This window comes from Punica granatum, chromosome 3, assembly GCF_007655135.1.
Source record: "Punica granatum isolate Tunisia-2019 chromosome 3, ASM765513v2, whole genome shotgun sequence".
Lineage (NCBI taxonomy): Eukaryota > Viridiplantae > Streptophyta > Magnoliopsida > Myrtales > Lythraceae > Punica > Punica granatum.
Genome location: NC_045129.1, coordinates 6,078,061 through 6,091,615, shown reverse-complemented (window position 1 = coordinate 6,091,615; position 13,555 = coordinate 6,078,061). Strand labels below are relative to the sequence as shown.

Below are 13,555 nucleotides of genomic sequence, written 5' to 3'. Positions count from 1 at the left end.
ACCAAAAAAAAATCTAAAAATTTCAAAATTATAAGTAATAACTGAAAATTATTAATGTTTGACTCATTTCATATGACGCAATTTATAATGTCATGTTTGATCTGTTTCATGTTACGGAATCAAAAATCTTCGCTTATTTTGACGGCAAAAGATTTTTAAATGATTAAAATGAGAACAATTTAAACTATTATTCTGAATGAGTGTTTTCTTCTACTGTCTTGGAGGGGAGGAAGAAGGTTGAAAGATTTCGGCAAGTCTGATTAGAAATTTTTTCTCTCATCTCTCTCTTTGCGCTATCTACTTTCTCCTTTGTTTGCCTCTCTCCTACTTCGTGTATTTGCTTCGTGTTGCGTTTGGGTGCGGCGTTTTGAGAAATGCCTTTGGCAACCTTTTTGGTTTGCCTCGAATTTCCCGAAACAAACGTACTTACAATAACAAAAAAAAAACTGAAAATTTCAAAATTATAATTAATAACTTAAAATTATTAATAATAACCCATTTCATATAACTCAATTTATATCGTCATGTTTGACCCGTTTCATGTAACGGAATCAAGAATCTTCGGTTATTTTGATGGCAAACGATTTTTTAATGATTAAAATGATAACAATTTAAACTACTATTCTGAATGAGTGCCTTCTTCTGCTGTCTTGGAGGAGAGGGAGAAGGTTGAGAGATTTCGACAAATCTGATTAGAAAATTTTTCTTTCCTCTCTTTCTCTCTGCGCCGTCTGCTTTCTCCTTTATGTGCCTCTCTCTCTCCTACTTTTTGTATTTGCTTTTTGTCGCGTTGAGGTGCAACGTTATGAGAAACTCCTTCGACAACCTTTTTGGTTTGTCTCGAATTTATCAAAACAAACATACTTACAATAACCAAAAAAAAAAGAAAATTTCAAAATTATAATTAATAAGTGAAAATTATTAATGTCTAATCCATTTCATATGACACAATTTATTCATGTTTGACCCATTTCATGTGACGGAATTAAGAATCTTCGGTTATTTTGATGGCAAAATATTTTTAAATGATTAAAATGATAACAATTTAAATTACTATTCTGAATAAATGCATTCTTCTGTTGTGTTGGAGGAGAGGGAGAAGGTTGAGAGATTTTGGCAAATCTGATTAGAAAATTTTTCTCTCCTCTATTTTTCTCTGTGTTGTCTAGTTTCTCCTTTCTCCGCCTCTCTCCTACTTCGTCTATTTGCTTTGTGTTGCATTCGGGTGCGGCGTTCTAAGAAATGCCTTCGGCAACCTTTTTGGTTTGTCTTGAATTTACCGAAACAAACATACTTACAATAACCCAAAAAAAAAAATCTGAAAATTTCAAAATTATAATCAATAACTGAAAATTATTAATGTCCGACCCATTTCATATGACGCAATTTATACCATCATGTTTGACCCATTTCATGTGACGGAATCAAGAATCTTCTGTTATTTTGATTGCAAAAGGTTTTTAAATGATTAAAATGATAACAGTTTAAACTGTTATTTTGACAGTTTAATATTTACATTTTGTGTTGCTATTATTTTAGGAAAGAAAAAGAAACCAAATGTGGTTTCTACTAAGGAAAACGACCAGCTAATGGAGTTTACGGGGAAATAGAATTTTTAATTTTCCCCTTTTAACAAGATATTGACGTTCCCCGAAGAGCCGCATCGAACATAATGACAAAAGTGAGTGCTTAGCTCACTACCTAATTGGGATTGGTTTTGATGTTATACTCGAAGACAAGCTTAGCAGTAATCGGAATACTATGCTTGCAAGATTGAGCGTAGATATTAGTATTATATCAAATAAAAAAAAAAAAAAGCTTGTGATTTTGAGCCCCCGCTCTACTGGCATGATTACACTTGATGCACGGGAGTAATATCTTATGACGAGCTTAATATGGCTTATCCCCGACCACGGATTATGTATGTACCGCCATGTTGTACCGACTTACCTAGGACGTACACTATGGATATGACAGAGACAACACACATCATATTTTACTTGGGAGTTTTGATGGGAAAAAATGGGTCTGGCCCATCCAAAATGTATATTAGGCCCTAATAATTAATACGAATGACTTGAAAACTTTTAATTAAACCAAAATTAGGGATTTGCCCCCGGTTTAGCCCGATAAGCTTTTCCCACTTCACCAATGGACTTTGGACAATGTCCATATATGGATTACAGTTTCATCTTGTATCACTTTTCAGGATTAATTTTCATTTGTAAGTTTGATCATTAGGCTTTATATCCATATATGCCCCTTCTCTACGGTGAAGGGGCATTAATTATTTATCGCTAGATTTATCTAGAACATAAACTCTACAAATTTACGATGTCCGAGTTCATAATACAATTTGACGGGGCATCCACCGAGTCTATTTGGACTCTCGAATTTAACAACCTTCAGAGGCCCGGTACCTTGTGTTACTGTATGTGCCCCAGACTATGAGATGTCCACACACACACATACATACACAAAAGAAGCTGCATCCCCAACCCAAATCTAATCCAATTATTCAGGGATTTATACCAACGTCTTGTCCGACCTGCAAGATTTCATAGTAAATAAATTGATCTTCAGCTCAGAAGACTGAAAAGGATCACAATACCCCTTGAGCACATCACACTGTAAATAAACGGTCATTCCTTATCAAAACGGGTTCCAAAAGGAGCCGATCCAAGTCTCATGGAAATATATCTTAATAATGTACGTACACATTGCCAAAGAGTTTCATCATGAAACTAGAAAGATATAACAAGGTCAAGTTCAACAGGGTAAAGGATCCAAGTTCAGATTCAACAGAGTATGAACCAAATCGAAAGCACTCAGGCCAGCTTTAACACGGAGTTCAAATCTCCTGCCGAGTCTGACAAGGAATGACCATTTAACAACTAACCTACTTTATGCATATCTGAAAATAGTAAATGAACTCACAAATGAGAGTTGAGAGTTCCACAACCCGACGATGATCAAGAGTTCCATCACTCAACGATCTTGATGATCATGTGACCAACGAGGTCATCTGTCATAGCACAAGGTGAGGCGTGTCCCAACAAAGCCGAACCCTTCATTTCCTTCTCCGACGCAGATTGCCTCTCCTCCACTTGCTTCTGAGACTCGACCCTCTTCATTGAAACCAAGGCTAGGAAGCCCCTGAGACTTGAAAAACCAGCCCAAGGGGCAGATCTCAGAGTCAAATCAGCCACTCCCCAAAAATGACCACCTCAATTTTGTTGCCCCGTTTATCGGCAAAACGAAACGCTAACATCGAACCAATATACCAGACAGTCCCTCCGGAAACCTCCTGTGGGTAAATTACAGCCCGAAATGTACCAAAGCCATCACTAACTACTACTGACTGTAGAAGTTTAAAACTTTGCACTCAAACGAACATTCCAATTAGTGGGAACAGTTAGAACTCAAAAAGTATTTACAGGTTAGGGCTTCAGTCATTATTCTTTTTCTCCAAAGAACTGCATAAATCAGGAAGCAAAAGTTTTTGCTTGGGGAGGGAGTCAAGGGAGAACAAAAACCTCATGGAATTGCAAGTGGCATAGCACAAAATCAGAGATTTGATTCTTTTCCAAATATCTGCATAGATGATGAATCCCGAGTTCTTTTCATTTCGGGAAGGAAAGAGGGAAGATGGGAGGAACCTCAAGAGAATGCCAATGCTATAGCATGAAAAAAGAGTTGATTCTCTTCCAAATAACTGCATAGATCATGAAACTCGAGTTCGTTTCATTTCGGGAAGGAAAGAGGCAAGAGGAGGAGAAACCTCAAGAGCATAACAGGGCCATCATGCTAATCAGAGAGTCAAAGTCTGAACAAGAGAAGGGATTTCAAGTGCATCCGAGGACAGGGATTTAATGAGAGGAAATACTCGAGTGCCAAAATTCCAAACTAAAAAACTGCCAAAGGTTTTAGTGAGGAGAAAATCAAGGGAAAATACCTGAAAGGCGAACAACTTATTCCGCCATTTAAATAAAGTGTGCAGCAAGTGGAGTGTCTTAAGAGGAGAAGAAACATCGGGCAGGAAAAACAAAAAAAACAAAAAAAACAAAAAAAAAACTTCTGGAACCAAGATTTGATGGGGGACTCAATTAAAGGGTTAGTGGAAGTTCTAAGGCTTGCATGCACCAAAAGTTTTCAGCAAAGTTGTAGTCAGTGATAGGCTCGGTGAACTTCGTCATAATTTACCCATTTTCCCCATCCCCCGTCTTATTTTTTCTGACTTTTTTAATAATGATTTTCTCCTTTTGTTTCCTCCAACTACTAAAAAAGGACACTCCTTCCATTAAACCCTAATGATTGGTCGAAAGTATTTCCATGATTCCCCTCACTTTTTGGCACCGCTCTCTCACTAAACCCACCGGAGTGTCAAACTTTGCCTGCCCTCTAACTGCTATTCAATTCTGATGATGATCTAATTAAAGAATTCTGTCTACCCAGTGTAAGTATGAACACAAACTTTCGGCTGACCCCTGCACTATGACGCGGCACAACACCCTCTGATTCATATACACAGTTTGGGTACAGGCTGTCAGAGCATCTAAGGTACTTGAGGGGTCGTACTGCTGGAACCTTGAAAAGAAGATGGCATAATCCACCTCATCCAATCATTAGTCCTCCTGACCTTGTCGCCCTAAAATTCAAAAGCATGTGTAAAACCTCAATATCAATATTAAAGCAAATAAAAATGGAACAGCAGATTCCACATACATATGTGTTATTTAAAATAAGTATCCAACTTGAAGATTGAGAAACAAGAGAGTATACTCATCAACTCTGAATTAACATTTTAACATTACCTGCACTTCCACAACAGCTGATCCTTGTATGGAATCCAATATGAGGTTTTTGTTGTCGGTCAGGTTTGAGACCTAGTCAAAGGGCAAAACTTAAATTATAGATAATCTAATAAAAAACCAAGAACTAGACAAACATGTCCTGCATGAGTTCAGGAGACCAATCATGTATTCGTATGCTAACACTCCCCCTTGTAATTATAACATAAGAAAATTCCCAGGAAAGTGGGTACTTTGGAGAAATATAAGCAAACTGCAACACATTATAACACACCTCTACTAGTTCCCAGTACTTACTTTTTTGAAGCCTGCAATCAAACTGATGGGGACCCATCCCTGTTCATCCATGTTTTGCCGCAAATACGTATCTTTGATTAAATTCTCCTCACTGCACAAAACAAAAGAAGAATCTGGAAATAACTGCATATAAGAGAAACAACAGAATATCTGTAAAAAGTTTACTGCTTAGATTGATAAATCCAAAAGAAATTGTTATATCCTCTATTCAAAGAGGAGAAATGAGTTTGGATATTCTGATGATTCAAAAGGATTTAGCTCTTACAGAATTGATGAAAAAGTTTAAAATTTTCACTTTCTGGGCAGATAGTTGCAAGGTATTCACTTGCTATTAGTGCTAGATACCGCTCATCTGAACGGTCTTTGATTTGCTTTTGATAAATCTTTTGCACATTGCGCACGCCTCAGTGCTTTTACTTGTAAATTTGAAAACTGCTCGATAACAACTAAATGACTTCTGTAGCGAAAAAAAAATGATGAGAAAGAGAAGGGTAAAAATGTAAACTAAATCACCAGACCATGAACAACATGTAAATAAGAGATACCTGAAATAATACTCTATCTGATGCAATATCTTTGTAGGCAAGAGAGGATCCATAGGTGGAAAATAAACTGGCTGAGGTGACAATGGAAAGGGGACACCTCGTAGATCCTGGGGTGGACCTTGAACATAATACAGTGGAGATGCAACCTCTGCTGAAAGTGCACATATATCATGAGAACATCCATATAAACAACAACATATAAATAAAAATAATGAGTCCACTTACCTGGGAAACCCATTGGGCCAAAGGGCCAGACAGCTGATGGTGGAAAAGGAGCATAAGGAATAGGTGGAGGAGGTGGTGGTCTTATAGGGCCAGGGATAGCTCTTTGTTGCGGATCCCTATTATTGCCAAAATTTCTATGAGAATTCCATTCTTGATTCCCACGTTCTTGATCGTGCCTACTACCGAAGTTTTGATGATGAAAACCATCCCCGCGGGCATGCATGCCACCATTGCGTCTAAAAGAGTTGCGCTGTTGCCGCGGGTGATCATTACCACCATGAGAGTGCGAAGCAAAATTGCCCCTTGGGTTATGGTACCTTGGGGAGAGTCTAGGCTGCATCTCAGCTGATTGTTCCGGTAAAGCCGGTGCCTGAGGTAAGACACCACCGGAAGAAGCACCATTCCGCTTCATTGATCTCTGCCGATTAGGCACCGAATGGTTCAAACTCGAATTGCCATGCCTCTGCTCACCAGCTTGCTTTTGTGGAGGTGCAGCATCAGTGCCCTGACGCAATGACACAATCAATCATGAGCAACCTTCTCTGTTATCTAGACAAATCAAAGATCACGTAAAATGAGGGGGAAAAAAACCTCTTTTCCCGTGTAAGCAACGCCACACAAATTTTCCTTTTTGATTACAATAAGACCGATTACTTATTTTGATCTGAAACCACCAACGGAAAGATCTCAACAGTGGAGAGGCTATACCAATTGAAACAATGCCGATTGAACATGTCATACTGTCAGTTTAAATCCATAAATTTAGTACTTTTCCATCTGATGATCATCCAAACAAGAGTTCTGACCTGGCTTAACAGATACAACATACCGTTTAAATTATCCACATTGTTCATCTCATCACAGTCTCCGACACAAGGCAAATCAAACAAAGAGCATTTAGAATAATATAAATCGGGATGAAACCTAGGAAACAGAAATCAACAAACCTGCGATAAGGAAATCGACGACAAATCATCAGCCAAACCTTTCACAGAATCCGAGGACGGCTTAGCTGGAGTCTTAACAGACTCGGCCAGAGCGGGCCACGATTGAGCCTCCATTGGCGCCCCAGCTTCAGGACCATTAGAGGGCGGGCTCCACGCAGGCCTCTTGCCCACATTGCCATTGGGGGCGCTGAAATTCTCGGGACCGCCGCCGTCCTCCTCGTCCCCGATCGCTGGTGACGCGGCGGCCGGATCGGCCACGGCCGCCGCTGCCGTTGATTTGGGAGCCGGCGGCGGGGAGTGAGGAGCAGGTGCGATCGGGTCGACGGGGTCGCCAGCCCCTCGGACGATCTTCGTCCAAGGGGTGGAGGGGGCGGGCCTGGCGGTCGCTGCCGCCGCCTTGGTGGAGGAAGAGGAGTCGGCCATTGCAGTGCAGAGAGGGAGCTAGGGTTTGGGTTTGGGACGGGGAAGAGAGAGGAGAGAGAAGGAAGAAGAATCGGTTAGGGGAGGAGAGAGGAGAGGATTTGTTGGGGGTGAGGAGTGAAGAAAGAGAGAGAGAGAGAGGAAATCAGGGTTTTGAATGAGCTTTCTTCCTTCTTCTTCTTCTGCTTCTCTTTGTCTCGGGAGGAGAGAGAAGGTTGAGAGAGATTTCAGCAAATCAGATCAGAAAATTTCTCTCTCTTCTGTTCTGTTCTGTTCTCTTTCTCTCTCTTCTCTCCCTCTCTCCTTCTTCGGATTTGCTTTGTGTTTGCCTGCGGAGTTCTGATAAACGCCTTCGACAACGTTTTTGGTTCGTCTCGAATTTACCGGAACAAACATACCTACACTTCAATAACTAAAAAAAGAAAAGAATTTTTGAAATTTAAAATTATAATTAATAACTGATTTATTTTTTTTTGCTTGATAATAACTGAAAATTCCTTTTCTATTAAAAGGAAAATTTTATATCGCTAATAAAGGGATAGAGAATCGATATTCAGCAAAAAAAGAAAAAAGAAAGAAAAAATCGATTCACGTCAAGTTCATCCCTGTTATTTCCAATTGCGAATGATCTTTCCCTCATAAGGAAGGTTCATTCGAAATTAAGGACAAGATTTGCAATGTCATCGGTCGGAAATTGAAATTCAATTATTTACTCACACGTAAAAAATGGAAAGATTACACACTTGGCTTACCAAATATATTAGGTGGGTTTATATATGCGAGTTTGACTGACTATTTTCGAACTGTTAGAGTTTGCACTTCTTCGCCGTTTTCTTTTGGATGTTTGATGAAATTTGTACACGCTATATCAATGTTTTAGTCTCACTTGATATTTTTTGAATTTAGGGATCTAGGAATTGCTAAAAGGGAGGTCATTATTCATATTGAAAAGTTGTGAAGGTTTATTTATTTTATTTTACACATGGAAAGTACGACCCTAGGCTCCACATATAAAGGAAAATACCAACCACTCTATTAGAAAGGTTGTAATTGCACCGTCCAAATGGGGGAAATCGTGCTTAAGTTGCTAGACGTGAAATCGATAATATCTTCAACATTTGACCAGGAAAAAAAAACATACGTCCAATTTAGCCCTAAAATTTTTTTAAAAAAAGTACAAACATCCACATAATATATATATATATATAGGGATTAATAGCCTAAAAAAACACATTTTTTTAGGGCTTTGTTTGAGAATAGAGTGTAATTAAATTATAAATAATTACATTTATTTGGGATTGTAATGATTATGTTATTGAATTATGGAAACAAGTGGGAAAAAAAACAAATAATTGAGATAAAGTAATGATTGTGTTGTTAAACTGTGGAAAAACTAATGAATAGTTTAGAGAATTTAATATTAAAAATTAAATGGTTAAAAAATTGACGAAAAAGAAAAAAAGTAATAATTGTATTGTTGAATTGAAAATAAGTGAAGTAGAGTTAAAAAAAATTCAAAACCAAACATGCCCTAATTTTTAGATCTATCATTTTTTTTAACATGTAAATTCACAAAGTTTTATTATGTTCCCACATCTACCAAAATGTCAATTGCTTCTTTAAATTTACTAACATAGCCATTAACGTTGCAGACGTGGCAAATGGAATTTGAGCTGATTTGTTTCCCATAAAGTCACAAACCTGTAATTTATTATCATGTTTACCAATTTTTTTTTATAAAATCATAAGCATTTTACTCTTTTAATTACTTCAAAAATATTGATCCATTTCTATGATGTGATTTTTAAAATTTCTAGGTGTCTTTGCTCCTGAGTATATTTATTAATTACTCTTGCTTGAAATTATAAAAAAACTATTTAAGTTGGTTTTTTTTTATATTCAATACTCGATCTTTTTGATATTTTAAATGGGTTTCGTATCTTGCGACAATGCATCAGTGGATACGGATAGTCATGCCCCGAATTTGAGTAGTAAGCCATGCAATTTTTTAAAAGATCTATTTAGTCATGCAATTATAAAGCACATATAGAGTTGGATTTCAACAAGTATTCCACTACCTAGTTCCAGAAACTTATGAATATATCACATCGTACCGTAGCTGGCAGTCCTCAATCGCTGGTTGAACTTGCCTTACTAACTAGCGGATTAGATGAACCCGCACTCTACTAAGCAAGGCAGCCTCCACCTTACTTGAATTTTTTTTGTTTACTTAGGAAGGAGGAACTAGGAAAAATCTTTTATCGATAGTTAGGGTAGCTACTTTTCATCATTGCATTATATTGACATGCCGTAAAAAGCAGTGCAAACACTATCCAGCAATTGAGGACTGTCATGTATGGTACCATACAAAACATAATTAAAAGTTCAATTGATACTAGGATTTAATATTTATACCAACTTAAACTAATTTTTAAATTTCAAGTAAAATTGATTAATAAATACACGTAGATCCTAAGAATTAAAAAAATCTCATTATTGAAAGGTGGAGATTTGTTTATTCATCAAATAATGAAAAAATAAAAATAAAAATGGTAAATTTGGAAAAAAACTTAAAAGTTTGTGATTTTATGAAAATTTTAAAAAAATTAATAGACTTAGGAAAAACTAAAAAGTTTGTGATTTGATGCGATCAAAAGATTGCCACCTTATATTTCGTTGATCATATCAGTACCGTTATCATCCAAGTCAGCTTTTTTAACGAAGGAATTAACGTTTTAGCATATGTGGGAACGAAGTGAAATTTTGTGAATTTATAGGTCAAAATAAAAAAATATATTGGCAGATCTGAAATTTTAAGGAAAGTATATGTACTATTTTTGCTATTAAACCATATATATATATATATATATTAAACACATAAGAGTATTAAGCGTTTGCAATCTATAACACATGAGTGGTTGTATTTTTTTATTTTTCTTGCTAAATGTTTGGTGCTTATAAAGGAATTTGGTACGATTAGGAGAAATAAATAGAAAAGGTGGGGCAGTTGATATGCGATTTTCTATAAATAAGATGTCATGCAAAACTCAAATTTTCAGTTGAATATAGTTTTGCTTAACATTAGGACTGCCTCCAACGCAGTCTCTAAAGGCCGTCTCCCTTGGCCATGTGGCCAAGGGATATGCTTGCCGCGGAGCGCGTCTACGTTGACGCAGTCTTCCCTTTGCAGAGAGACGAGCGCCTCTACAGATGGACGAATGGGCAGCTGTTGCATGGCAATCGTGAGGCCCCCGTGGCAGCTATTGTTTCCCTTTAGAAAAAAAAAATAACCGTTTGGCCCAATAGCTTGAAATCTAGTTGTTGGGTAGAGCTCAACAGACAAATTGATTTTTTTTTCAAAAACTATACATATAAATACACACTTCAATTTCACCCCAAATTACTCTCTATCGTCTTCTTCTTCTACCACAAAAAAAAGGCGGATCCAAATCAATTTTCAAAAAATTCGAGTACTTTCTAGTTTGACATGCAAAATTTGAATTTCCCATAAAATCCAAATTCCCGAAATCCCAAAACTAGGGGTGATCAGTTCCGGGTACTATGTATTTTTCACGATATCCGGACCCTATCCTGTAAGGGACATATTCCAAGATTTTAGAACCGGACCCTACCCTATTGAATCTTAGAACCAGAATATACTCGGAACATATATTATACTACAGGTTCCGTACCCTATTGGAATCTGTAAATTTTTTTAAATTGAATAATAGCCTGGTGATTTTTTTTATTTTTAGAAACATGCCCCATCCTTGTACTGTTCATCGTCTTCCTCAAGGAGTGTTCGATCCGGTAAAAAAAAAGATACCCAGACCCTTTTTCCATGGTAAGGGGAAGCCACCAATAGGGCTCTGAGGAGTTTGTAGATCACCAATGGATCGACAAGTAGAGAAAAAGGAAAAAAAATTTCAGGCATGAAAGTGTTTTTAAAACCCTAGAAAACTCACCTTTAACTTGTTGCCCCCAAAATTCTCTCAACTCTTGTAATGGCGACCAGGAGAACAGAGCACAGGCAGCTTCGACGGCCAACGATTGGCTAAGCAGTGAGTCTGTGCATGATCAGATCAAGGTCGTCGAGGAACTACTCTCTATGTGGCAAACTCAAATGGTGAGGACTGAGGAGCGATGAGAGGGAAAGGGAACCTCCCTGTCTCTTACAAAGTCGTAGTGTATTTAATCTTTTTTAGGGTTTTTCATCGTTCTTCATTTGGTCGAGGAGCTACCGTGCACGATTTTACATTCTGATTTCTGCAGTAACTTTACTCTTTTTTTTAATTAGTAAATATCATTCGGTTCAATGTTTCGGTTTCGGTTCTGAATATCATGTGGTTAGGAACCGGAACTGAAATCGATTTTCACCGGTTTCTTATTTTAATACTCGAATCCTACCCAATTTTTAATACGATCTACCTGGACCTTACCCTAATGGGTAGGTTCCGACCGATTCCGAGTATATTCTGTATCCGTGTACACCCCTACCCAAAACTACAAACTCTCAAAATCCAAATCCTAATTTTCCCTACCCAAATTATAATCATCCAAATATAATTATCAATATTATCCACCCAATTTCTCATACTCTGTCCCATATAACCCGCATTACGAATATGTGAGTTTAGCCACCCAATTTATTGGTGGCACGGCTTTGGCATTTGAAAGTGCTAATGCTGAGTCCAAAACAATCCCCACATTCAACACCGAGTTCACCATTCAGCCAAATTCCAAGCAGCAGCCTGGAGGGTATCGACCTCAACGAAGACGATGTTCAAGTTGAAGACATGGTTGGTCGTAGTAATGGTGAATAGCAGTATGTAGAGGACAAGCTGCTAATCAGTGGGTGGCTAAATATTGGGAAAGATCCGGTGGTCGGCGACGATAAAAACGCTAATATATTTTGGAACAAAATTCACCGGTATTGTTGCGAACACAACAATTGAGCCTTTGCGAAGAAAACACTTAGCACCTTTGAAGTAACGGTGTTATAAGATCAACAAGAACTACTCAAGCTTTCACGAAATCGATGAGGCAGCTATTCGTCATTATCAAAGTGGAACAAATCAAGACGATGCAATGGAGCTGGTACATGAGCTATATTCCAATAAGCATACTATAAAATTCACTAGAGTTAGCTTGGAATATATTTTGAAGGGAACCAAAATGGAGAAAACTTCATTATCTAGATGAAAGTTCAAAGCGAACAAAAACAAATGCTTTCGAGGGTACATGACATCGTCCAACCCTGATGAGGATGTGGACTCTCTAGTTTGTCCACAAGGTAGAGATGCAGCCAAGAGAAAGAACAAAGAAAATTAAGTGGTAAAAAGGTTGTTGCTCCAAATCTCGATGAGACAATGGAAATTATCACATCCCGATGTGATGGGAAAGCATTTATGTATGAGGAAATTGAAGGTTATGAAGTCAAAGGAGTTCGAGATGAGGACGAAAGAGTTGAAGGTCAAGAAAGAGTACATGCAAGTGCATAATATGATGGCGGAATTGGAGGACACGAAATTGAGTATACAACTCACTATTACAAGCGCGACTATCATGTCCTCCGCATCACTTGCCATTCATGAAAAGTTAGTAGCAGAAGTTGTTTCCATCTTGGCTATGTACTTGTAATTTATGTTTCAACTATATTTGTAATTTATGTTTCAGTCGTACTTGTAATTTATGTTTCAATCATTTAATGAAATCTAAATTTCAGTATAACATGTCTTATTGAAAATTATTAATTAATCTAAATTTTAAAAAGTAGCCATTCCCTTGATTCCACAAGTACCGGTAGAGGACCAAGAAATTATCAGATCCCCTATATGTGTAACAGTCACAATGGTATTGTTGAAACTTGCTTGAACATGAATAACTCCCTTTGGTATTGTACGTGTACTTTTATGTGAACCACTACGCGCAACGTGAAAATAGCCACTGGAAACTAGCCATTGGAAATGAGCCGTTGAAAACTAGTCATTTCAATGACTTCCTCTCTATAAAATGCTTTCAATCTGATATGCACTTACTTACATCCTCTTATATTCAAATAGATTCATGTCATCTCAAAACACTTATCCGACATCCATCCTCTAAACATGGCTAGAAACCCTAATGAACCTAAAAAGTTCTATTTGGATCCCTTGAACTGGATGAAAGAGATCTTACATAATGATAGAAGAGAGCATTGCCTTGAACACTTGAAGCAGATGCAACAAGGGATGTATAGGGAGAACTCTTCCTCCAAACCCAAAAAGAGAAGAGTAAACAGAGGCTGTGTTGTAGGACAGGAACACCCCGT

At 37.6% G+C, this 13,555-nt stretch overlaps 1 protein-coding gene across 3 annotated transcripts; it reads right to left on the bottom strand.

The window, feature by feature from the left end:
• Window positions 1-2,629: 2,629 nt before the first annotated feature.
• Window positions 2,630-7,574, bottom strand: LOC116199625 (la-related protein 1C). 3 transcript variants are annotated; one of them, XM_031530064.1, is made up of 6 exons: window positions 6,826-7,573; window positions 5,879-6,383; window positions 5,654-5,804; window positions 5,109-5,199; window positions 4,815-4,886; window positions 2,630-4,648 (listed from the first exon to the last, which is right to left on the bottom strand). In XM_031530064.1, exons 1-6 carry the CDS (start codon window positions 7,246-7,248, stop codon window positions 4,556-4,558), a joined length of 1,335 nt encoding a protein of 444 aa, XP_031385924.1. In that variant the 5' UTR covers window positions 7,249-7,573; the 3' UTR covers window positions 2,630-4,555. The 3 variants fall into 3 exon arrangements, with proteins under 3 accessions (XP_031385924.1, XP_031385925.1, XP_031385926.1); XM_031530065.1 differs by having other exon boundaries at window positions 5,654-5,801; XM_031530066.1 differs by lacking the exons at window positions 2,630-4,648; window positions 4,815-4,886 and having other exon boundaries at window positions 5,109-5,221; window positions 6,826-7,574.
• Between the last annotated feature and the right edge of the window lie 5,981 nt (window positions 7,575-13,555).

What these genes read in the sequence shown, in the direction of transcription:
- LOC116199625 (XM_031530064.1), bottom strand. Translation starts at nt 7,248, where the DNA reads ATGGCCGACTCCTCTTCCTCCACCAAGGCGGCGGCAGCGACCGCCAGG. An exon ending in CAGATAGAGTATTATTTCAG is followed by an intron (nt 5,200 to 5,653) that starts GTATCTCTTATT and finishes TGTTTTGTGCAG; the next exon opens with TGAGGAGAATTTAATCAAAG. An exon ending in TGATTGCAGGCTTCAAAAAA is followed by an intron (nt 4,887 to 5,108) that starts GTAAGTACTGGG and finishes CCCTTTGACTAG; the next exon opens with GTCTCAAACCTGACCGACAA.